Source organism: Podarcis vaucheri, assembly GCF_965113315.1.
Source record: "Podarcis vaucheri genome assembly, chromosome: 3".
NCBI lineage: Eukaryota > Metazoa > Chordata > Lepidosauria > Squamata > Lacertidae > Podarcis > Podarcis vaucheri.
Window position 1 is genome coordinate 2,110,379 of NC_138761.1, and position 23,969 is coordinate 2,134,347.

At 48.7% G+C, this 23,969-nt stretch overlaps 1 protein-coding gene across 1 annotated transcript; it reads right to left on the bottom strand.

The window, feature by feature from the left end:
- Positions 1 to 1,063: 1,063 nt before the first annotated feature.
- SLC35F6 (solute carrier family 35 member F6) lies at positions 1,064 to 23,430 on the bottom strand. Its single transcript, XM_082217830.1, has 6 exons — positions 23,214 to 23,430; positions 12,975 to 13,050; positions 11,423 to 11,594; positions 5,945 to 6,157; positions 4,740 to 4,850; positions 1,064 to 3,270 (listed from the first exon to the last, which is right to left on the bottom strand). Exons 1-6 carry the CDS (start codon positions 23,288 to 23,290, stop codon positions 2,801 to 2,803), a joined length of 1,119 nt encoding a protein of 372 aa, XP_082073956.1. The 5' UTR covers positions 23,291 to 23,430; the 3' UTR covers positions 1,064 to 2,800.
- Between the last annotated feature and the right edge of the window lie 539 nt (positions 23,431 to 23,969).

Below are 23,969 nucleotides of genomic sequence, written 5' to 3' on the forward strand. Positions count from 1 at the left end.
CGGAAAAGGAAAGCGAAAGTCCCGCGGAGGGAGATCCGCTGCAGCTGGTCTCTTTCTCCGCCCCCTAGAGGTCACTCGCCCCATAGATCCATCATTCCCCTTCCTTTGCTGGCTTTGCACCTTGGATAAATTCTGGTGCCTGGGAGCAGGATCTTGCAGAGCCAGGCAGGGGCCCCGGGCCAGGCAGATAATGTGCGCCCCCCTTTTTTTTACCCTGGGGATAACTGAAGTCTTATAAAGAAGTATATAAAGTAATTTTTTTATAATGTATTATAATTTTAAAGCCCTTCCTGGATCACTGCCTTGCCGCGGCAAAGGGGCTTGAATACAGTGGTGCCTCGCAAGACGAAAAGAATCCGTTCTGTGATTCTCTTCGTCTAGCGGTTTTTTCGTCTTGCGAAGCAAGCCCACTGATGGATTAGCGGATTAGCACTGTTAGCGGCTTATAGGATCAGCTGATAAGCGGCTTAGAAAAAGGGGGGGAACCCCGCAGGAACTCGCAAGACATTTTCGTCTTGCGAAGCAAGCCCATAGGAGATTCGTTTTGCGAAGCACCTCCAAAATGGAAAACTCTTTCGTCTAGCGAGTTTTCCGTCTTGCGAGGCATTCGTCTTGCGGGGCACCACTGTAACTCAGAGAAGCTATCAGCTCTGCCGTGCAGGGCCACCCAAGATGGACAGGTCATAGTGGAGAGTTTTGACCAAACGTGATCCACCTGGAGAAGGAACCAGCAAGCCACTCCAGTTAGAACTGGGGGGACGGGTGGGCAGGCTGTATATTGTCTCCCTGCTTATTTAAATTATATGCAGAATTCATCATGCGAAAGGCTGGGCTGGATGAATCCCAAGCCGGAATTAAGATTGCCAGAAAAAATATCAACAACCTCAGATATGCAGATGACACAACCTTGATGGCAGAAAGTGAAGAGGAATTAAAGAACCTTTTAATCTTGCCACCCCCCCCTTGTCCCAACCCCAAAAAGAGATCCCTGGGCTCATACATGCCGTCAAAAGCCCACGTTAAAAAAACAAGTTCAGCCAGTGTTTTTTTTTTAGAAACGGCCTTACGATGAGAAAGTTTTTATTGGTGAATAAATGCATTCTTGTTCATAGTCCCAAGGCAAAGACAAGCCCATCCCTCCCTCTCGTCCCCCATAGCACCGAAGTGGGTCTGCTCAGCATCTGAGAACTTTGTCGAGGAGACGGATCCTGGCTGCGCAGCTTAGACCAGCTGTGTTCGTGGCTTGGATGCAAGAGAGAGGGGTGCCCTCCATACGACCGAACCCCAAAATGGCACCAGAGAGCCCTCTTAAGTCCCCTACAACTGGGCAAGACCTCAGCTCTCGCCTTCACCTTGCTAGCAGTGGGAAATTAAGAGGTCCCAGGACTCTCGATAGCTGGGGGGCAACACATTTTGCAGGCTCCGAACAGAATCAGGAGAGGGTTGAGGAGTGAGCTCTGTGGGCCCCCTCCAAAATGCTCAGAACGAGGGGGAATATTCCGTCACATGACGGACGAAGGAACCGGGGTGCTGCCTACTCTTGAGTATGCTAAGGGAGCATCGAGGAGCCCTTCGATCCCCATCACTCAGCTCCAGCCTTAGCAAGAAGCAGAGACACCCCTGTCCCCCCAAAATGTGGACAAGGCAACAGCAGCATATGTGGGGACATGTCTGGGGTGTTCCCTTTCCCACAGCCCTCAATCGCAGCTACGTGATCCATCGGGGAAGAAGCCCCTATCAATGGGTTCCCCCAGTAATTTTGGCAGCCCAAAGCTGATCTGATAGGCAAGGCCCAGCGACCCACCGTGCCACAGGGCAAAGGACTCTCAGGTCACCCACAACTGCGCCCAGTGCCGCTGGCGTGAGGGCTGTTAAGTGATTCCCATGCCACTGACTCGAACTCTAGCCTCAAGGGGCCCGATCTGTGGCGTCGCCTCCTCCAGAACCCCAAGTGTGATGGAAACAGGGGAGGCCTAAGAAAAAGATGCTCATTTGCTTTTCTTGGGGAGGTTTGGAACAGACCCAGTGAGGAAAAACAACATCGAACCGCCAAGTTAGAGCAGACTTCATCAGCCTGGGACCCCCTTTCGAGATTTTTGGGGCGACAACTTCCATCCGCTGCAGCCCAAATGGTGCTGCTGTCTGAAATACCTTGGAGGCAGCCAGCCTGGGGGAGGTTAGACTTTGTTGCTGCATCAGAGGGGATTCTGGGAAATAGTGTGGAGGAGAGTTCTGGACTCTGGGCATCTGGACCACTCTGGGCATTCTTTTGGGCGGGGATGAGAGCAAATAGAAATATTTTGTTTAGCAGAAGGGGCGGAAAGAGGGAATTCCTTCCTGGAAAGGGTTGTTGGGAAACCTCACCACAATGGCCTCCCTTATCACCTTTGGGTGAAGGAAGTTGGGGGGACGCCCGGAAGGTGGTGTAAGGGGTCCCCACAAAGCAAGCCGATTCAGTCCGCGAGTCGAGCTGCCCAGAGATGTCTCACACGCCGACTTCTGACGGCCTACCAGCCAGCGACAGAAAACCCTCAACCACTTGCTTAAAGCAGGCAATGTCGAGCTCATGTTGGAGCTCCAGCTCCCATCACGGCCAGGGACGATGGGAGATGTGGTCAAGCAAAAGCAGAGGGCATCTCCTTGGCAGTTGCTCAAGGAGCCAGGTGGCAGAGCAACGTCCCAACATTTCACGGCAACGCAGACCCCCAAACCAGTCTCGTGCTCCAGCCTGAGAAGCCAGCCAGCCCACCCAGCAGAGGTCTGGCCAAGCTCTGGAGCGGGCAAGGGCGCTGCTTGGCGGTCAGCTGTCTCCGTTGATGGAGGCTCCATCCGCGGCCAAGAGACCCTCCCTATCCGCATCTGCATCCACTGCCCTCCTCCAGGGCAGCCGTGCCAGCAGGGGCTGGTGGAGGCCGTTGTAGATGGCGGCGCCCAGCAGGAGGATGAAGAACCCGAGGATCTGGAGGGCATGGAAGACCTCCCAGCCCACAGCCAGGCTGACGGCCCAGATGACCACGGTGCGCAGGCTGTCCAGCACCATCCTGGTGGTGGCGCTGATCTCCTTGGTGACGCTGATGCCGGCAAAGTTGAAGAAGGCGATGCTGCTGATGTTGCCCAGCAGCGCCACGGCGATGAGGGGAGCCCGGCCGATCTGGCAGAAGGCATCTAAGGCGTCCTCCAGGACGCGGCGCGGTCCGCTCCCGAAACTGCCCGCCGGGATGAAGTACATGGGGACCAGCAGGAGGGAGAGGATGAGGAAGCCAAAAAACCCTGAGCAGGGAGGAGAAAGAGGTGCTCAGAAAGGGGGACGTGGGCCATGGCTTTCCGTCAACTATCCGAACGAGAGGTGTAGACTGAAACAGTGACCCGCCCACTGTATGGGCAATCTATCCGGAAGATAAATGGTATTTCGAGGGGTTAGTGATCTGACACGGTTATCCTTCCTGCTTCTATTCCTTCCCCCTCCCTGTCTCTTGTTACCGTATTTTTCGCTCTATAAGACACACCTAGTTTTTGGATGAGGAAAACAAGAAAAAAAATATATTCTGAATCCCAGAAGCCAGAACAGCAAGAGGGATCTGGCTTCTGGGATAGCCTCTTGCTGTTCTGGCTTCTGGGATAGCCACGCGAAGCCTCTTCAGGGCAGTGGGATGAAGGCTTCCCCTTCCAGGAAGAGGCTGCGCGCAGCTATCCCAGAAGCCAGAACAGCAAGAGGGATCGCTGCGCAACAATCCCTCTCGTCGTTCTGGCTTCTGGGATAGCCGCACAACCTTCATTCGCTCCATAAGACGCACACACATTTCCCCTTACTTTTTAAGAGGGAAAAAGTGTGTCTTATAGAGCAAAAAATATGGTAAGTCCTTTGATGGCATGAGAACAGCCTTTAATGTCCTAATCAGTTAGTTAGGAGAAAGTGATAGGGCTGGGGACCTTCTTTGATTTTGGACATAGTTTTGAGAAAGGGAGGCGTTGGGAGGGGGTGGCTATTGAATGAGCTGCATGTAGCCAGTAATGAATGATATGCACATAGCCAGAACAGCGGTACCTTGCTTCTCAAACGCCTTGGTACTCAAACAACTTGGAACCCAAACACTGCAAACCCGGAAGTACAGTCATACCTCGGGTTACAGACACTTCAGGCTGCATTTTTTTGGGTTACGGACTTGCCGAAACCCGGAACTACCGCAACGGGTTACTTCCGGGGGTCGCACACGCGCAGAAGCACTAAATCGTGCTTTGCGTATAAGTGCCGAATTGCAACCCGTGCGTGCGCAAACGTGCAGCTGCGGGTTGCGAACATGCATCCTGCATGGATCACGTTTGCAACCCGAGCATCCACTGTAAGTCTTCCGGTTTGCCAACTTTTTTTGGAAGCTGAATGTGTTCCCATTTGAGTGTTACGCTGAGGTCTGTTTGTTTTTGCTATTTATTTTGTGTATTTGTTTTGTTTTTGTTACTGTGTGGTACCCAGTTCAGCTACCAAATGATTGATTGTGTGACTGGTAGTTGTTTTTCTCTTTGACATCTGGTGGGAGGGCATTCCGCAGGGCGGGTGCCACCACCAAGAAGGCCCTCTGCCTGGTTCCCTGTAACTTGGCTTCTCGCAGGGAGGGAAATGCCAGAAGGCCCTCGGAGCTGGACCTCAGTGTCCGGGCAGAATGATGGAGAAGGGAGAGAAGTCCTAGAAATAAAAGACGAAGCCCCCAATCCGCTCCCCCAGCGCCTGCTTGCTTGCTCACCTTCCGTGCCCACAGCCTGCAAGGGGTGGACGTTGTGCTTGTAGACAAACTTCTGTTCTAGCACCATTTGGATGGCGACAATCACTTGAGCCATGATGATCAGAAGGTCCCCTGCGGGGAGAGAAAACAGGAGTTTGGGCAGTTCTGAAAGGGCCTGGCACCCCCACTCCCACTAACCCTAACAGACACAGATAAGTATGTGACCTGGCATGTAGCACTCTTTGTGACTGCCGCTAGGAAAATCAGAGCAAATTATATACCCAAGGTAGCCCCCAACTGTGGAGGAGATGAATTTATTTGACCCTGGATTCGAAACCCGTGGGACCAGAGATTCGCCGGAAGACCGGAGTAAATTTACAGACTATTTGAAAAGTAATTGTGATGGACAGATTTACGCTAGTCGGTCTGCAAGAAGTTTTGTAAAGTGAGTTATTTGAAATATTGCACAAAAGACAATGAGGAGAATTATTAGTTGAAGATAATTAAAGGCAATATGAAATTAAGAAATGCATAATAAGCAATGACAACAAAAAATCATCAGAGGTGTTGATGGAAGTCCAAAAATTATTGTATAAGATGTGAAGTTCACTATGTGGAATACTGTAGACTTCTTACAGCGGCTAGATTAAATGTCCTTGACTCTGCGATATTGTGGGGAAGGTACAGGGGAGTACCATACGCCCAGAGAACCTGTCATTGTGCTATGGGTGTGGTTGAGTCCACCGAACACATCCTCTTGACTTGCCCTTCTTATGCAGAGCTTAGACAAAACTTTATAGACCCACTCCTGTGTCAATCTAGCTTCCTACCCGGAAAAAACTAGGTTTTACACTTGCTGAATAACGTCACTAGAGCTATACCTTCCTTGGTGGCCAAATTTCTTTTTTTAGCTTTTAAGCGTTGCAAGACTATAATTGACTGTATTGATATGGGGCTATCTGTTTAGCCCATTTTAGTGTTGACTAAGTTCTAAAATCTTCCTGGAGTTTTTAACTGTGTACTGACAAATGTATTTTTTTACTGACTGACGGTCGGATAAAATGATTGATGTGAAGTTCTGTTGGTACCCACCAATCTGAGAACGACAGAATTAGGAGCAGGAGAGAGAAGCAAGGACCCCAAAGGAAAGGAGCACTGAAGGAGGCCAGCAGAGTCGTCCTCCTGGTATTGGGGACCCCCCTTTGGCTCTCCCCGCCCTGCCGTACCTGTGATGACCTCACTGAGCTTGTGCTCATGGTCTCCGTTGCTCATCAGGTCTGCCAAGCCCACCACCACCAGCCCAACGATGGTGATCAGGATGCCCAGCCACTGGCTGAGCACCAGCTTCTGTCCGAGGAAGGCCACCGAGAGAAGGCCAGTGAAGATGATCACAGCTCCTCGCAGCATCTGGAAGCTGGACGCGCTGGTCATGTTCAGAGCTGGAAGGGGGGGGAAGGGGGGCGGAGGAGGAAATAATTCAAGGAGGGATATTTGATATCAGACACAGGAAGAGTTTGCTCTGGATTGTTTTGGAGGTTGGAGGATGGATGGCAGCTAACAGATTGAGGTTGAATCCTGACAAGACAGAAGTACTGTTTCTGGGGGACAGGGGTGGGCAGGTATGGAGGACTCCCTGGTTCTGAATGGGGTAACTGTGCCCCTGAAGGACCAGGTGCGCAGCCTGGGGGTCATTCTGGACTCACAGCTGTCCATGGAGGTGCAGGTCAATTCTGTGTCCAGGGCGGCTGTCTACCTGCTCCATCTGGTACGCAGGATGAGTCCCTCCCTGTCCACGAACTGTCTCGCCAGAGTAGTGCATGCTCTGGTTATCTCCCGCTTGGACTACTGCAATGCGCTCTACGTGGGGCTACCTTTGAAGGTGACCCAGAAACTACAACTAATCCAGAATGCGGCAGCTAGACTGGTGACTGGGAGCGGCCGCCGGGACCACATAACACCGATCTTGAAAGACCTGTATTGGCTCCTAGTAGGTTTCCAAGCACAATTCAAAGTGTTAGTGCTGACCTTGAAAGCCCTAGACGGCCTCGGCCCAGTATAGCTGAAGGAGCGTCTCCACCCCTATTGTTCTGCCCGGACACTGAGGTCCAGCTCTGAGGGCCTTCTGGCGGTTCCCTCGCTGCGAGAAGTGAGGTTACAGGGAACCAGGCAGAGGGCCTTCTTGGTGGTGGTGCCAGCCCTGTGGAATGCCCTCCCACCAGATGTCAAGGAAATAAACAACTATCTGACTTTTAGAATACATCTGAAGGCAGCCCTGTTTAGTGTTCCAGTTTGCGAACTTTATTTACCACCATAAATAAATTTGAAATTTCCCCTCTCCTCTCATCCTTTTATAATATATATATATAATATATATATATATATATAATATGTGCTTTCGTAGATTTTCACGGGTACAGGAATGCAGGTTTTGGTGTCTTCGGGTGTCTTCCCGTGTAAGAGTCGGGGTGTCTGTGCGACGTTTCGACGAGGTCTCACTCGTCATCTTCAGGCTGGTGCTTTCGGCTTCTTGTTACTGGAACAGAGCAGAATCTGGTGTTTGAGTTCCTATAAATACTGTTGAGGGGTGTGGTGTATAGCCTCCAACGTTCTGGGCAGAGAGGAAGTTCCTAGATTAGTGTGCCTCTTCTTCTTTTGTTCCTTAATTACTTGAGGGATATCTTGAGTGATTTCATGAGTGATATTCTGAATACCACTGGGTGGGTCATTAAGTGTAGATTAGTTGCTAAAGCTTTTGTGTCTTGACCTCTTGAGCTTGTGAAGAGTTTTTCTGAGAAGATGGCTGTGCTGCATTTAGTTGTGCTCTGGCTTGGCTTCGTGTATAGGGGCGAGCTGTGGTTTTGTGCCTTGTGCCAGCCAGATCTGTGTAGGGATTGCAGGGGGGTGCAGCATCCGGAGGTGCCACTATAGTTTGGCTACTGGATGGAGTCTGTAATATGTCTGTGGAGAGGGTCTGGGTTTGGGTCTGGTGTGGTTGATTGGTGATGGCGTTCTGTGTGCCTCTGGTTCTGGTGTCGGTTTTTGTGGGGAGGGCTAATTTCCAGATGTCTGGCAGGCGGGACGTGTCGTCACGCTTGTTCATGTTGTGAGGGTGTTTCTCTATCTCGATGGCTTCCATGATTATTCTCTTGTGGTGATGTTCCATGTTAAAGAGCAATTTGGAATCTGCAAAATTAATTTCGTGTCCTGTTTCTTTCATGTGTTGGAAAAGAGAGGAAGTTTTTTCTTCTTTTTTGACGGCATTCTTGTGTTCTGCGATACGTGCATTTATTCGTCTGTTTGTTTGTCCAATGTACGTGGCTGGGCAGACTTTGCAGGGTATTTCATAGACCCCTTGGTTTTCCAGCTGGATTTTGTCTTTTGGGTTTCTGAGGATATTGGCTATTTTTTGGTTGGTGCAGAAGGCTGTTTTGATATTGTGTTTATGGAGGATTTTGCTGATTTTGTCTGTAGTGCCCTTGATATAAGGAAGGAGGGCCATGCCATTGTTTTCTTCTGTGTCTTGGTTTTTGGGGGGTGTTTCTTTTTGGATTAGCTTCGTAACCCTGTTTTTCTGGTATCCATTGGCGATTAACACATTTGAGAGATTCTGTAACTCAGTTGTCAAGTGGTCTTTGTCAGCCAGGCGTTTGGTTCTGGAGATGAGAGTCTTGGCTACGGAGTTTATTTGTGCAGGGTGGTGGTGTGATTGTGCATGTAAGTAGCGGTTGGTGTGTGTTTTTTTCCGGTAGATAGTGTGTCCTAGGGAGCCATCAGGTTTTTTGTAGATTAGGACGTCAAGAAAGGTGAAGATGAAGCCAATAAAATCAGACTTGAAGTCACCAACATCCTCTGCTCCAGCAAACCACCCAGAAGCAATTTACACAAAGAAGAACAGAAAGCACTCACCAACCTGAGGAAAGACAACAACATAATCATTCTCCCAGCAGACAAAGGCAACGCCACTGTTGTGATGAACACATTGGACTACCAAGCAAAACTATCAAATCTACTCCAAGACCCTACCTACCAACCTATAAAAACAGATCCCACCACCTATCTGGAAAAAACCACCAAATCCAAAATAAAAGCCTCTCCTATCAGTGAAGAAATCCAGCTAAGAATCATCCCCAGAGAAAAATCTTCCAGATGCCCCAAACTCTACGGTCTCCCCAAGATACACAAAGAAGGAACACCACTCAGACCAATAGTCAGCTCCATAGGCTCACCTCTACAAAATCTCGCTAAATTTCTCACTAAGCAACTTCAGCCCTATGCAGAATCCATCGCTTCACACGTTACTAACTCCTTCCAGTTCATAGAAACAATAAAGAAGCAATACCTACATCCCGATGACCTACTTGTGAGCTTCGATGTTGTATCTCTCTTCACTCAAGTGCCCATTAATGAAGCCTTGACAGCCATTCAAAACAAATACAACCCCCCCAAATACATCCTGGACCTGACCAACCACTGCCTAACCAACACGTACTTCATCCACAATGGACAAAGATACAAACAGATAGAAGGAGCACCTATGGGATCACCCCTCTCACCGGTCATCGCAAATTTGTACATGGAACACTTTGAAACCAATGCTTTAGACAAGTCAGAACACAAACCCAAACTTTGGCTCAGATATGTTGACGACACCTTTGTAATTTGGCCACACGGGAAAGAAAAACTAGATAGCTTCCTCACACATCTCAACAGCCTACACCCCAAAATACAATTCACTATGGAAATAGAAGACAACAACCAACTCCCCTTTCTTGACGTCCTAATCTACAAAAAACCTGATGGCTCCCTAGGACACACTATCTACCGGAAAAAAACACACACCAACCGCTACTTACATGCACAATCACACCACCACCCTGCACAAATAAACTCCGTAGCCAAGACTCTCATCTCCAGAACCAAACGCCTGGCTGACAAAGACCACTTGACAACTGAGTTACAGAATCTCTCAAATGTGTTAATCGCCAATGGATACCAGAAAAACAGGGTTACGAAGCTAATCCAAAAAGAAACACCCCCCAAAAACCAAGACACAGAAGAAAACAATGGCATGGCCCTCCTTCCTTATATCAAGGGCACTACAGACAAAATCAGCAAAATCCTCCATAAACACAATATCAAAACAGCCTTCTGCACCAACCAAAAAATAGCCAATATCCTCAGAAACCCAAAAGACAAAATCCAGCTGGAAAACCAAGGGGTCTATGAAATACCCTGCAAAGTCTGCCCAGCCACGTACATTGGACAAACAAACAGACGAATAAATGCACGTATCGCAGAACACAAGAATGCCGTCAAAAAAGAAGAAAAAACTTCCTCTCTTTTCCAACACATGAAAGAAACAGGACACGAAATTAATTTTGCAGATTCCAAATTGCTCTTTAACATGGAACATCACCACAAGAGAATAATCATGGAAGCCATCGAGATAGAGAAACACCCTCACAACATGAACAAGCGTGACGACACGTCCCGCCTGCCAGACATCTGGAAATTAGCCCTCCCCACAAAAACCGACACCAGAACCAGAGGCACACAGAACGCCATCACCAATCAACCACACCAGACCCAAACCCAGACCCTCTCCACAGACATATTACAGACTCCATCCAGTAGCCAAACTATAGTGGCACCTCCGGATGCTGCACCCCCCTGCAATCCCTACACAGATCTGGCTGGCACAAGGCACAAAACCACAGCTCGCCCCTATACACGAAGCCAAGCCAGAGCACAACTAAATGCAGCACAGCCATCTTCTCAGAAAAACTCTTCACAAGCTCAAGAGGTCAAGACACAAAAGCTTTAGCAACTAATCTACACTTAATGACCCACCCAGTGGTATTCAGAATATCACTCATGAAATCACTCAAGATATCCCTCAAGTAATTAAGGAACAAAAGAAGAAGAGGCACACTAATCTAGGAACTTCCTCTCTGCCCAGAACATTGGAGGCTATACACCACACCCCTCAACAGTATTTATAGGAACTCAAACACCAGATTCTGCTCTGTTCCAGTAACAAGAAGCCGAAAGCACCAGCCTGAAGATGACGAGTGAGACCTCGTCGAAACGTCGCACAGACACCCCGACTCTTACACGGGAAGACACCCGAAGACACCAAAACCTGCATTCCTGTACCCGTGAAAATCTACGAAAGCAAATATATATATATATATATATATATATATATATATATATATATATATATATATATATATATAAAAAAGGATGAGAGGGGATGGCGAAATAAAAGGGGGCCATGGGGGCATGCAATGGGGAACAGACCGAAGATCTATCCTGAGTAAAAATCCTCCTCTAAAACTACTGGGAAAACTGCGCTGACCCCTAGTTTTTAAATTGCTGCAGCAACATCTGTGTGTCCCACCCCCCTCCAAAAGACCCTTCGTTTTTACTGGGCCTTCTATTAACTTTAAAGATCTGCAGAGGTTGTGTTTGCTTAGCAAGGAAAGAATTGCATCGGGACAGGCTGGTTTTACACTTCCTTACCCAGTCCAGGCATAGGAAATCGCAGTAAATACTACAGATATTAAGAGATGTATTTGCAAGCGTTTCTGCTCCTCCTTTCCTTGAAAAATATGAGTTTGTGAGAGAGAGAGATTGCCAACATTGCTCTCCACATGCCCAAGTTTTCGCAGAGGAGAAAGCAACCGCCAAGCTTCACTTACCGACATACATGAGGCTAGTCCCTGTCATGTCGCAGAGGGCTGGACCCAGGAAAAGGAGAGGGTTGTAGGACTGAGGGGGGTCCATGGTGGGCTCTGGCCTCCGCCGGTCATGGCAGAGCAGGAGGTAGAAGACAGCCAGGCAGGAGAACTCCCCCAGGAACATGCCCACGGCCTGGGAGGCAAGAAAGGGAGTCTGTGAGCTTTCTAGATCATGACCAGTAGCAGATCGGCAACATGATTTCCGCAGTCGAGGGGGTTGCTTCCAGCTCTGCAGCTCTGTGCTTCTAGGACAGGGCTTGGCAAACTTTTTCAGCCGGGGGCCGGTCCACTGTTCCTCAGACCTTGTGGGGGGCCGGACTGTACAATCATACCTCGGGTTGAAGTAGCTTCGGGATGAATATTTTTGGGTTGTGCTACGCGGTGACCCAGAAGTAACGGAGCGCGTTACTTCCGGGTTTCGCCGCTCGCGCAGACGTACAAAATGATGTCATGCACATGCGTGGAGGCGGCGAAACGTGACCAGCGCAGACGCGTCTTACGTTTACTTTGGGATACAAACGGGGCTCCGGAATGGATCCCGTTCGTATCCAGAGGTATCACTGTATTTCGGAGGGGAGAAAATGAATGAATTTCTATGCCCCACAAATAACCCAGAGATGCATTTTAAATAAAAGCACACATTCTACTCATGTAAAAACACCAGGCAGGTCCCACAAATAACCCAGAGATGCATTTAAAATAAAAGGACACATTCTACTCATGTAAAAAGACGCTGATTCCAAGACAGTCCACGGGCCGGATAGGGCCAGATCTGGCCCCCGGGCCTTAGTTTGCCTACCCATGACCAAGGGCAGGGGTCAGCAAAGTTTACCGGCCAGGGCAGATTGTCCGTGAGCCAGACTGCCGCAGACGCCAAAAATTGCGCCTGCGCAGAAGGGATTTTCGGCGTCTGGGCATGCACAGACGTGATTTCCGGTAGCTGTGTGTGCGCAGACGCAGTTTCCAGTGCCGCTTGGCGAGTCCCTGTGCCACGCTGCGCCGGTTTAAAGCAGCGTGCGAGGGACTCGCCAAGTGGGCGGCTTGGCTCAGGGGTGGCTTGTGGGCTGGTAAAATGGTCTTTGTGGGCCGCATCTGGCCCATGGGCCGCACGTTGCCGATCCCTGACCAAGAGAGTCCCTCTGCTGATCTCGGGGAGGAGACTTTCAGGTATGTGGGGCCTGACCCATTTACATAGCTGTCAATTTTTCCCTGTTTTAATGGGAAATACCCTTATTCCGAATAGGATTCCTTGCAAGAAAAGGGAAAAGTTGACAGCTATGTTCATTTAGGGTTTTGAACACTGGCGTGAGCCCCCTGAATCGTGCGTAGAAAGAAACCGGCGGCCAGCACACCCGATTCAAAACAGGGGTTATGTGGGATCTGAAGGGAGCCCCTGCCAGGAACCTGGCCATTTTGGGGGAGCACCCCAGGGCCAAAATGGGCAGATATGGAATCAAAGGAGGATGGAAGCCTCTATGTCACGTGGAAGCAGACAGAGTCCATCTGGCAGTACCTGGAGGAAGGGATGCTGGAAGTTGTGTTCTTCGCTCGTGGCATTGCATCCTCGCGCGCTCAGCCTGTCTGCCCACCTGAAAAAGAGGGGCATTGGTTAGAACCTGCCACATGGACCTTCTTGGGCTTCCATCATCATCATCATCATTTACTATTTATACCCTGCCCACCTGGCTGGGGTTACCCCAGCCACTTTCGGCAGCTCCCAACAGAATATTAAAAACATGATAAAACACCAAACATTAAAAGCTTCCCTAAACAGGGCTACCTTCAGATGTCTTCTAAAAGTCTCGTACAGTCATACCTTGGATTACAGCTGCTTCAGGTTGCGATTTTTTGGGTTGCGGACCGCCGAAACCCGGAAGTACCAGAACGGGTTACTTCCGGGTTTTGGCAGTGACACATGCACAGAAGCACTAAATCGTGCTTTGCGCATGCGCAGAAGCGCCGAATCGCAACCCGCGTCTGCACATCCCACATGGATCACGTTCGCAAACTGAGCGTCCACTGTAGTTGTTTTCTCTCTCTCTTTTTAAAAAAATGATATTTATTGAGATTTTACATACAATAAAAAGTTACAAGATTAAAAGTAAGAAATAAAAAGAATAACAATAATAAAAGAAAAAAGGTACAAAAATACAAAAACAAAACACATAAAAAGTAAGAAAAAGTTAAAAAGAAATCAATATTTTCATGTCTTATATTTCATTTACTTGTTTCCTGACCTCCTCACACACCCCTTTTTTGTATTCCAATTCACATAATTAATTCAGCAAATCCTTACCCTTTATCATTTATCTTTACTCAATATCTTAACCTATTATGACTATATATTTTAAACCATTGTCAATCCGTATTCACATATTCTTATTAATCTTTTTACCAAAACCGCTTATTTTCAATCCAACATCCCTTTAACATTCATTAATTTTACAGTATTTCTGCACGTAGTCTTTAAATTTCTTCCAGTCTTCTTCCATCTCCTCTTCTCCCTGATCTCGGATTCTGCCAGTCATTTCTGCCAGTGTGTTTTCTCTCTTTGACCCTCTTTGGGAGGGTGTTCCACAGGGCGGGTGCCACCACTGAGAAGGCCCTCTGCCTGGTTCCCTGTAACTTGGCTTCTCACAATGAGGGAACCACCAGAAGGCCCTCAGAGCTGGAACCTCAATGTCCGGGCAGAACGATGGGGGTGGATGCTCCTTCAGGTATAATGGGCGGAGGCCCACCCCCCCAAAATGGAATCTGGGGTCTCACACAGACTTCAGTACCTCGAAAACCTAATAATCCTTGCTATAATATCTTAGAATGCATATTTTAAAATGCTGCCTTTTGAATATATTTTTGTTTGTTCTTACCTTCTTAAAAATCAATTAATTTTAGAGTATCAAGCTGTATACCAGGTCTGTCCAAAACAGAATACATGGGAGAGTTTCAGCAAGGAAGCTGTGCAGACAAGTCCAAAACGTTTCGAGGGCAGCAGGTTAGGGAAGGCTGGTTCCTAACAGCAGCAGGGTACCTGGGGGCCTCCCAGGTATGGAACCCAGCGGAACGGGGTCCCAGGGGTCATCTAGTCCAACCCGCTGCAAAGCAGAAATTGCAAGTGAAGAATCCCGAGCCGATGGCCGTGTAAGCCATTGCTTTGCCTTTGCCTAAGATGGTTCGGTGTTAGAGCAGTACGAAGCAGCTGGGAAGGAACTGTTTCAGTGCCGGCTTCTCGCTCCGTGCCTGGACTTGCCCCCCAGCCAAAGAGCAAAGGCAGGGCTGCGGTGTCTGTCGGCTGACGTCACGCCAAGCACCTGCCAGGTTCCTGGAACCGGAGACCTGGATATAACAAAGAAGGCAGAGTCTGCTGCAGATCGGATGTCCGGCCTGCCATTCATCTCTGCCAGAAATGAAAGGCAAGGAGATGCTCCGCGTCGCAAGGCTGGCCGAGACGTCTCTCAGGGAAAGCGCACAGCAGTTCCTCAGCCGTAAGAACACGGCTCACGGATGCTGAATTCGAGATTCCTGCATTGAACAGGGTTGGGATAGATGACCCCTGGGTCCCTTCCAACAGTTCTATGATTAGGTGTTCTTCCTCTACGGAGCCATTGCTGTCCAAAACAACTGGTGGGTAACTTGCTTGCTGAAGGCTGATTTGGGGAGTGTGCAGGGCTGGATTGAGGTTGGATGAGGCCCTCAGCTACTGAAGGTAATGGGAACCTTTATATGTCCAGCTGTCCTTTGCCAACAACAAATGGTCGCTGTTTTTTTGTGTTGAATATAGTGGTACCTCCGGTTGTAGAGGTCTGGCGGTATCCTGAAGTTTCTGCAACTGGAGGCGCCGCTTCTGTGTACGTGCGCGGCACGGAAAAACGCTTCTGTGCATGTGCGTGGTGCTTAGAGCGCTTCTGCCCATGCGTGAGTGGCAAAACTCGGAAATATACTTCCAGGTTTGCTGCTTTCGCAACCCAAAGTTTACGTTACCTGAGGGTATCGTAAGCCGAGGATCTACTTCAGGGGTTGGCAACCTAAGACCCATGGGCCACAATAATAATAATAATAATAATAATAATAATAATAATAATAATAATTTTTTATTTATACCCCACCCACCCTTCCCAGTTAAAAAACCGGGCTCAGGGTGGCTAACAACAAATTTATAACACTTTAAAACAATTGTAAAAGCAGCATAAAATACAGTACAAAAACATGAATAACAATAAAATTCAAAAATCAATTAGATAATCCCCAGGGCTAGCTGGCTGAATTGGTCCTACTTGGGCCAGTAAGGAGGTCAGGAGAGAATTAGCTGTGGGGTCTCAGAGCGGGTGATCTTCATAAAAGGAGAGGGGGAGGAAAGAGAAGGGAAATAAAAGATCAGGCTGAATTCAAATTAAAGGCCAGGCAGAATAGCTCTGTCTTACAGGCCCGATGGAAGGAGGTTAAATCCACAAGTGGCCCATGGGAGTCGTTTAACCAGCCCCCAAGCCGCCCCTGAAGTGAGTCCCCATGCTAAACCAGCGCAGTGCGGCACCTAAAATCCCGTCTGCGCAGACGCTGGAAATTGCAAGCACGGGCGCTCATGTGCATGCAGAATCCGGTCCACAGAGGGATGTCCGCTGGAGTGAACCGGCCCAGGCAAGGTAAAACTTGCAGACCCCTGGTCTACTGTATATGCTATATGGTAATTTATGGACCTAACAGGTCCACACACACACAAAACACTGTTGCTGTATGTAGGTTTTATTTCACTTGTTTTTTATCTTATATTTTGGAAACGTTACTTTCTTGGGCTCCATGATCACTGCAGATGGTGACAGCAGTCACCAAATTAAAAGACGCCTGCTTCTTGGGAGGAAAGCAATGACAATCCTAGACAGCATCTCAAAAAGCAGAGACATCACCTTGCCGACAAAGGTCCGTATAGTTAAAGCTATGGTTTTCCCAGTAGTGATGTATGGACCATAAAGAAGGCTGATCGCCAAAGAATTGATGCTTTTGAATTCTGGTGCTGGAGGAGACTCTTGAGAGTCCCAAGGACTGCAAGAAGATCCAACCTCTCCATTCTGAAGGAAATCAGCCCTGAGTGGTCACTGGAAGGACAGATCCTGAAGCTGAGGCTCCAAGACTTTGGCCACCTCATGAGAAGAGAGACTCCCTGGAAAAGAGCCTGATACTGGGAAAGATGGAGGGCACAAGGAGAAGGGGACGATGGAGGACGAGATGGTGGGACAGTGTTCTTGAAGCTACCAGCATGAGTTTGACCAAACTGCAGGAGGCAGTGGAAGACAGGAGGGCCTGGCCTGCTCTGGTCCAGGGGGTCACAAAGAGGCGGACACGGCTAAACGACAACAAATTTTGGATATGTACATTCAGTTTTTCCCCTTTAATTTTTTGGGGGGCTCCCAAGAGAGCGGGGCCCTAAGCTAGAGCTTGTTTAGCTTATACGGAAATCCGGCACTGGGAGTATGGGGCTTCATTCCTCCTGCCCCCCATGGTCTCTGGACTTTGCCTCTTCACCCCTAGTGCTTGTGAACACGGAGACGGCGTTTGTAGGGCTGCAGGGATTTCGAAACCTGTGGCGTTCTGGGTTTTTTGCCCCTCCCTCCAGACCAAAGCAATGAGTAAGCTTTGTGTTCCTGGGGGCTGCTTCTTGCAAAATCTGGAGCTGAGTAAGCGAGCGAAAGATGCACCATCAGGACGCGAGGTCCACATTCTGCTGGCTTAGCTAAAAAGACAAGGACGCTGCTGCTGCTGCTCAGATGGCTGCCTTTAGACTTCATACAGCAGCGCGTAGTTAAACTGTGGAACTCCCTGCCATAGCAGACAGTGAGGACCATCAACTTGGATGGCTTCAAAAGTGGATTGGACAAATTCACGGACAAATTCTCCCTCTCTCCTAGCACATTGAGTGAAGCTGAAAGTCAAGGAACATTTTATCATATGTGGTGGGAATGTAAGAAAGTAAAGAACTTTTGGGAAATGATATATAACGAGATGAAAAAGATGTTGAAATATACATTCTTAAAAAAAACCAGAAGCATTTTTACTTGGAATTACAGTGGTACCCCGCAAGACGAATGCCTCGCAAGACGGAAAAGCCGCAAGACGAAAGGGTTTTCTGTTTTGGAGGCGCTTCGCAAGACGAATTTCCCTATGGGCTTGCATCGCAAGACGAAAGCCCATAGGGAAATGCTGGCGGTCGGGAGCAAAGACTTTCGCCCACAGCCGGCCTTCAGAAGAGGACCTCTTCTGAAGGCCGGCGGGGGGCAAAAGTCTTTGCTCCCCCCCGCCTGCCTCCCCCCCGCCTGCCCCGGGCGATCTTAAAATGCTGGCGGGCGGGAGCGAAGCGTTCGCTGCCAACCCCCAGCATTTTAAAATCTCCAAGGGACAGCAGAGAAGTCTCTGTCCCGGGGAGATTTTAAAATGCTGGGAGTCGGGAGCGAAGCGCTGCCGACCCCCAGCATTTTAAAATCTCCCCGTGTCCCGGGAAGGTTTTAAAATGCTGGGGGTCGGCAGCGCTTCGCTCCCGACCCCCAGCATTTTAAAACGCTGTTCCGAAGCGGGGGGGGGGGGCGGGAAGACCTGCCCCAGCCGCCCCACTTCGGAACGCTGTTCCGAAGCGGGGAGGGGGGGCGGGAAGACCTGCCCCAGCCGCCCCACTTCGGAACGCTGTTCCGAAGCGGGGAGGGGGGGCGGGGACACCTTCTGAAGGCGGGCAGGGGGCGAAAGTCTTTGTCCCCCCTGCCTGCCTTCCCAGGGGCTTTTAAATCGCCCCGGACAGCGGAGAAGTCCTCCGCTGTCCGGGGCGATTTTAAAATGCCGCCCGCCAGCATTTTAAGATAGCCCCGCACAGCGGAGAAGTCCTCCGCTGTCCCAGGGTTTTTTAAAATGCTGGGGGTGGGAAGAAAAGCCCTTGTCCCCCCCCCCCCAGCCTTCAGAAGAGGTCCGGGAACAGACTGTCCCCGGACCTGGTCTGAAGGCGGTTTCCCTAGGAACGCATTAATTGATTTTCAATGCATTCCTATGGGAAACCGTGCATCGCAAGACAAAAAAACCGCAAGACGAAGAGACTTGCGGAACGAATTAATTTCGTCTTGCGAGGCACCACTGTATAGGCCAAGATGTTAATAGACAAGATGTCAAACTGTTTTTATATGCAACAACAGCGGCAAGAGTATTGTTAGCCCAGAAGTGGAAACAAGAAGAAATTCCGATGAAAGAAGAATGGCAGACAAAAATAATGGACTATGCAGAATTGGACAAAACGACAGAAAGGATTCGAAACCTGTGGGACCAGAGATTTACAGAAGATTGGAAGAAGTATATGAATTATTTGAAGAGCAACTGTAATCAATAAATTATGCTAGTAGGACTACAATAAGTTTTGTAAGGAGAAATATACGAAGTGTTACAAAGTAGAAAAAATAGAGATATTGGTTATGAGTTTGAAATGTAATAGAGAAAATAAGAAATGCATACTAAGAGATTGGATTGGAAAATTTTCAGACAGGACCGATGGAAGTCAAACAAATTGAATAAGATGTAAAAGTATGTTTAATTACTGTTGAAAATGATATGTTAAAAAACTAATAATTTTTTTAATATATATATAAAAGAAGAAGCTGAAAGTCGGAAGATTCGGGACAGCAAAGAGAAAGGGCTTCTTAACATTGTTTAACTATGGAACTCATTGCCACAGGAGGTAGAGAGGAGAACCAACCTGGATTAGGAAAATTCATGGAGGAGTGGCTCCTAGCCAGGATGGCACTCAGAGGCAGCGATGCTACTGAATCCCAGGTGCTGGAAAACCCAGGAGGGAGAGGGCTCCTGAGTTCGAATCCTGCTTGCGGGTTTCCTTTTGGGACATCTGATTGGCCACTTTGAGAACCGGAAGAGGCTGTTGGATCAAGAAGCCAAGTGGCCCGGGGGAAACCGGCGAGCAGGATACGAGCGTGAGAGCAATTCTGCGTTCCTAGAGGGTTTCCGCAACTGATAAAAAGGTGAAGTGAGAGGTTTCAGCAGGCTTTTCATAGGTTCACCTGGCTGGCCACTGCGGGCTGGACTGGATGATCCTAGGACCCTCGTACCTACAGGACCGCCTCTCCTGGTATATCCCATGGAGGACCTTACGGTCTTCAAACAAAAACACCTTGGAGGTCCCAGGCCACAGGGAGGTTAGGCTGGCCTCAACCAGAGTCAGGGCCTTTTTGGCCGTGGCCCCGATCTGGTGGAACACTCCGTCCCAAGAGACTAGGGCCCTGCGGGACTTGACATCTTTCCGCAGGGCCTGCAAGACGGAGCTGTTCCGTCTGGCCTTTGGCCAGGGCACAGCCTGACCCCCTCCTTTGGCAATCCTCACAGAACTCTAGCCCAATGGTTGCCATTACTCTGATTTGAACTGATTTTATAATGAATTGATTTTAGAATGCTGTATTATTTTACTGTTGTTAGCCGCTCTGAGCCCGGCTTCGGCTGGGGAGGGCGGGATATAAATAAAATATTATTATTATTATTATTATTATTATCCTTGGGGGTCCCTTCCAACTCTACAATTTTGTGATTCTGTGATGAGGTGCGTCGTCGCAATGATGCCTCGGACTCTTCTTATGTTCTTAGTAGTGAAGTCAACCATGAGAAACGGACAATGGAGCCCTTCTCAAACAAAGCACCAACTTGGACGGCTTTCAAAAGGGACCGGGCAAATTCATGGAGGAGGAGAGGGCAGCAATTGGCGGCTGCCAGCCAGGATGCCTCTGCCCTGCCCTCCGCAGTCAGAGACAGCATCGCTTCTGGACGCCAGTTGCTGGAAACCACAGGAGGGGTCTTGTGTTCGAATCCTGCTAGCGGGTTTCCTGTTACGGACATCTGGTTGGCCTCTGCGGGAACAGGATGCTGGACGTGGGGGGGGGGGTCACTGGCCTGATTCAGCCGGCTTTCCTTGGGTTCCTCTTCCTGGTCTTCAACTCCACCCCCTCCTAGCCAGGGGTCAGGCATGATGGGAACCGGAGTCCAACAGAACTTGGCAGCCCAAGGTGAAGAGCTACTCCGCAACGCTGCCTCTTTTACCAAATCAATGTTTTCTCCTTGGGCTGAAACCAAGAGGCGGCTGGCCAGGGTTTCAGGCAGGGCATCCCTCCCAGCCAGACCTGGATCTTTGAACCCAGGGTCTTCCTTCTACATGCCAAGCAGCTGCACTGGCCCTGAGCCTGGGAAGTCAACTAAGGCACCAATGATTAGATGGGCGCAGGACATTGGACGTCCAAGAATGATGGCCAAATGGGAAGAGCTTTGGAGAACAAATACGAAATTTACAGCATGTTATAACGAAGAAAATAAGTTAAAGATGCAGCACAGATGGTACCTCACCCCATCAAGACTATCGAAGATGTGTAAAAACTTAGCGGATGCTTGTTGGAGGTGTGGTGGGAGTACTGGCGACATGTATCATATGCGGCAGTGAGAGATTTTACCTTCTTGGGCTCCATGATCACTGCAGATGGTGACAGCAGTCACGAAATTAAAAGACGCCTGCTTCTTGGGAGAAAGGCGATGGCAAACCTAGACAGCATCTTAAAAAGCAGAGACATCACCTTGCCGACAAAGGTCCGCATAGTTAAAGCTATGGTTTTCCCAGTAGTGATGTATGGAAGTGAGAGCTGGACCATAAAGAAGGCTGATCACCGAAGAATGGATGCTTTTGAATTCTGGTGCTGGAGGAGACTCTTGAGAGTCCCATGGACTGTAGGAAGATCAAACCTCTCCATTCTGAAGGAAATCAGCCCTGAGTGCTCACTGGAAGGACAGATCCTGAAGCTGAGGCTCCAAGACTTTGGCCACCTCATGAGAAGAGAAGACTCCCTGGAAAAGACCCTGATGTTGGGAAAGATGGAGGGCACAAGGAGAAGGGGATGAGGGAGGATGAGATGGTGGGACAGTGTTCTCTCAGCTACCAGCATGAGTTTGACCAAACTGCGGGAGGCAGTGGAAGACAGGAGGGCCTGGCGTGCTCTGGTCCACGGGGTCACGAAGAGTCGGACACGACTAAACGACTCAACAACAACAATCATATGTGGTGGACATGTAGGAAGATCAAAGTGTTCTGGGGCTTAATTTACGAGGAGTTGAAAAAAATGTTTGGAATAACTTTTTAAAAAGAGTAGAGGCATTTCTGTTAAGCATTGTTGGCAGGGGCATCCTGAAGGCCTTTAGGGAGGTGTTTTTATATGCAACGGCCGCAGCTTGGACTTTGGTGGCAAAGGGGTGGAAGGAACAAGAAGCCCCGACAATAACAGACTGGCAGTACAAGGTACAAGAATTTGCTGAAACGGCGCAGTTGACAAATAGCCTGAGAGGCAATCCAAAACAAAAATTTATCGAAAAGTGGGATAGATATAGAACCTATGTTCAAAAATACAGTAAAGGTTTGCTATCTATGCTAGCGTTCAATTGAGTTGGAGTAAGACTGCATTGAGAAACAAGACTAAGAGCACATATTGATATAGGAATGTATTAGATAATATGTAAAGAAATATACAATAATAAGAGCACATTCATTTGTAAAATGAAGACATCTAAAGGCAGCCCTGTTTAGGGAAGCTTTTAATGTTTAATAGGTTATTGTATTTTAGTGTTCTGTTGGAAGCCGCCCAGAGTGGCTGGGGAAACTCAGCCAGATGGGCGGCATATTAATAATAAATTATTATTATTATAAGTTATTATAAAAAAGGAATATACAACGGGAAAGGCAGGAAGTCTAGTGTGTTGGTATGTATATGATTTTGGGGAGGGGAAATTGTTTTTGTTTTTTTCTCTTTGTTTTTTATTTTTGTTTCATTTTCTTTCTAGGTATATAAAATTTGTATACAATTTTTGTATACATATTATAGCAAGTCCTGTAATGTAATATGACAACGTTTACCGATGTAACATAAGAATGTTAACAAATAAACGGCCTCGGTCCAGTAGACCTGAAGGAGCGTCTCCACCCCGGTCACCTGGGTCCAGCGCCGAGGGCCTTCTGGCGGTTCCCACCCTGCGAGAAGCCAAGTTACAGGGAACCAGGCAGAGGGCCTTCTCGGTGGTGGCGCCTTCCCTGTGGAACACCCTCCCACCAGATGTCAAAGAGAAAAATAACTACCAAACTTTTAGAAGACATCTGAAGGCAGCCCTGTTTAGGGAAGCTTTTAATGTTTAATAGGTTATTGTATTTTAGTGTTTTGTTGGAAGCTGCCCAGAGAGGCTGGGGAAGTCCAGCCAGATGGGCGGGGTATAAATAATAAATTATTATTATTAATAATAATACAGTGGTACCGCGGGTTAAGTACTTAATTTGTTCTGGAGGTCCGTTCTTATCCTGAAACTGTTCTTAACCTGAAGCACCACTTTAGCTAATGGGGCCTCCCGCTGCTGACGTGCCGCCAGAGCACAATTTCTGTTCTCATCCTGAAGCAAAGTTCTTAACCCGAAACACTATTTCTGGGTTAGTGGAGTCTGTAAGCTGAAGTGTCTGTAACCTGAAGCGTCTGTAACCTGAAGCGTATGTAACCTGAGGTACCACTGTAATAATAAAATGCAAATTCAAAAAACCCCCCAAAACTGCAACAAGACCCCCACCCGACCTCTTCTTTCCCCAAATCCCGCCCGCCTGGACCCCTCGCCCCAGCACCCCCCGACTTGGAAGGGACCCCCAAAGGCCATCTGGAACACCCCACGAGGAGGAGAAGGCAGTGGCGGGGGGGGGGGGACCCGGACTTACTTGGCCGAGAGGGTGTTGATGGAGCCGGTGACCAGCATCAGCCCGGCCAAGAAGAGCTGGTACTTGGTCCATGCCATCCTCGCTCCGCAGCAGAGCCTTGTTCCAGAAATAAAATGAAATTAAACCGCCCCGGATCCGCTTTGCAGCTCCGGCACCAAAGCAGCTGCTTCGCTCAGCCGCAGCCCGGGCGCGTTTCCTCCTAGGCAGGTCACATGACCGCAGCCAGTCAGCTGACGGGGGGCTGGGGGAGGGAGGGGGGAGGCTCCCAAATCTGGGGACCGCCCCCCTGGTGCCAATCACCGTGCAAAAGGGAGGGGGCTCACTCCTCCAAGCTCCCCCCCCCGCACACACTTGCAAACTCTGAATTTTTTTTTCTTTTTGCAATTCCTATTTTTGCAGAATGCAAACGGGGTGTCTCTTCCTGCCGTTCTATGAATGCAGCAACCCCCCCCCAAAAAAAACTCGCTTTAAATGAATATTTTTAGTCGGGTCCCGGAGGCGCGTGCGGGCGATGTCCTGTTAAAGTTATCGCAGGATGAGTGCTTTTAGTTAATAATGGACTTTGTTTATCTCCTGATGTATTTTAAATGTAGCAATGTGTACTTTTTCTAGAATGGTAAGCTTTGGTTGCCAGCAGACTTTTAGAAGACATCTGAAGGCAGCCCTGTTTAGGGAAGTTTTTAATGTTTGATCGCTTTATTATTAATAATATTAATATTGTTAATATTAATATTCTCTTGGGAGCTGCCTAAGGTG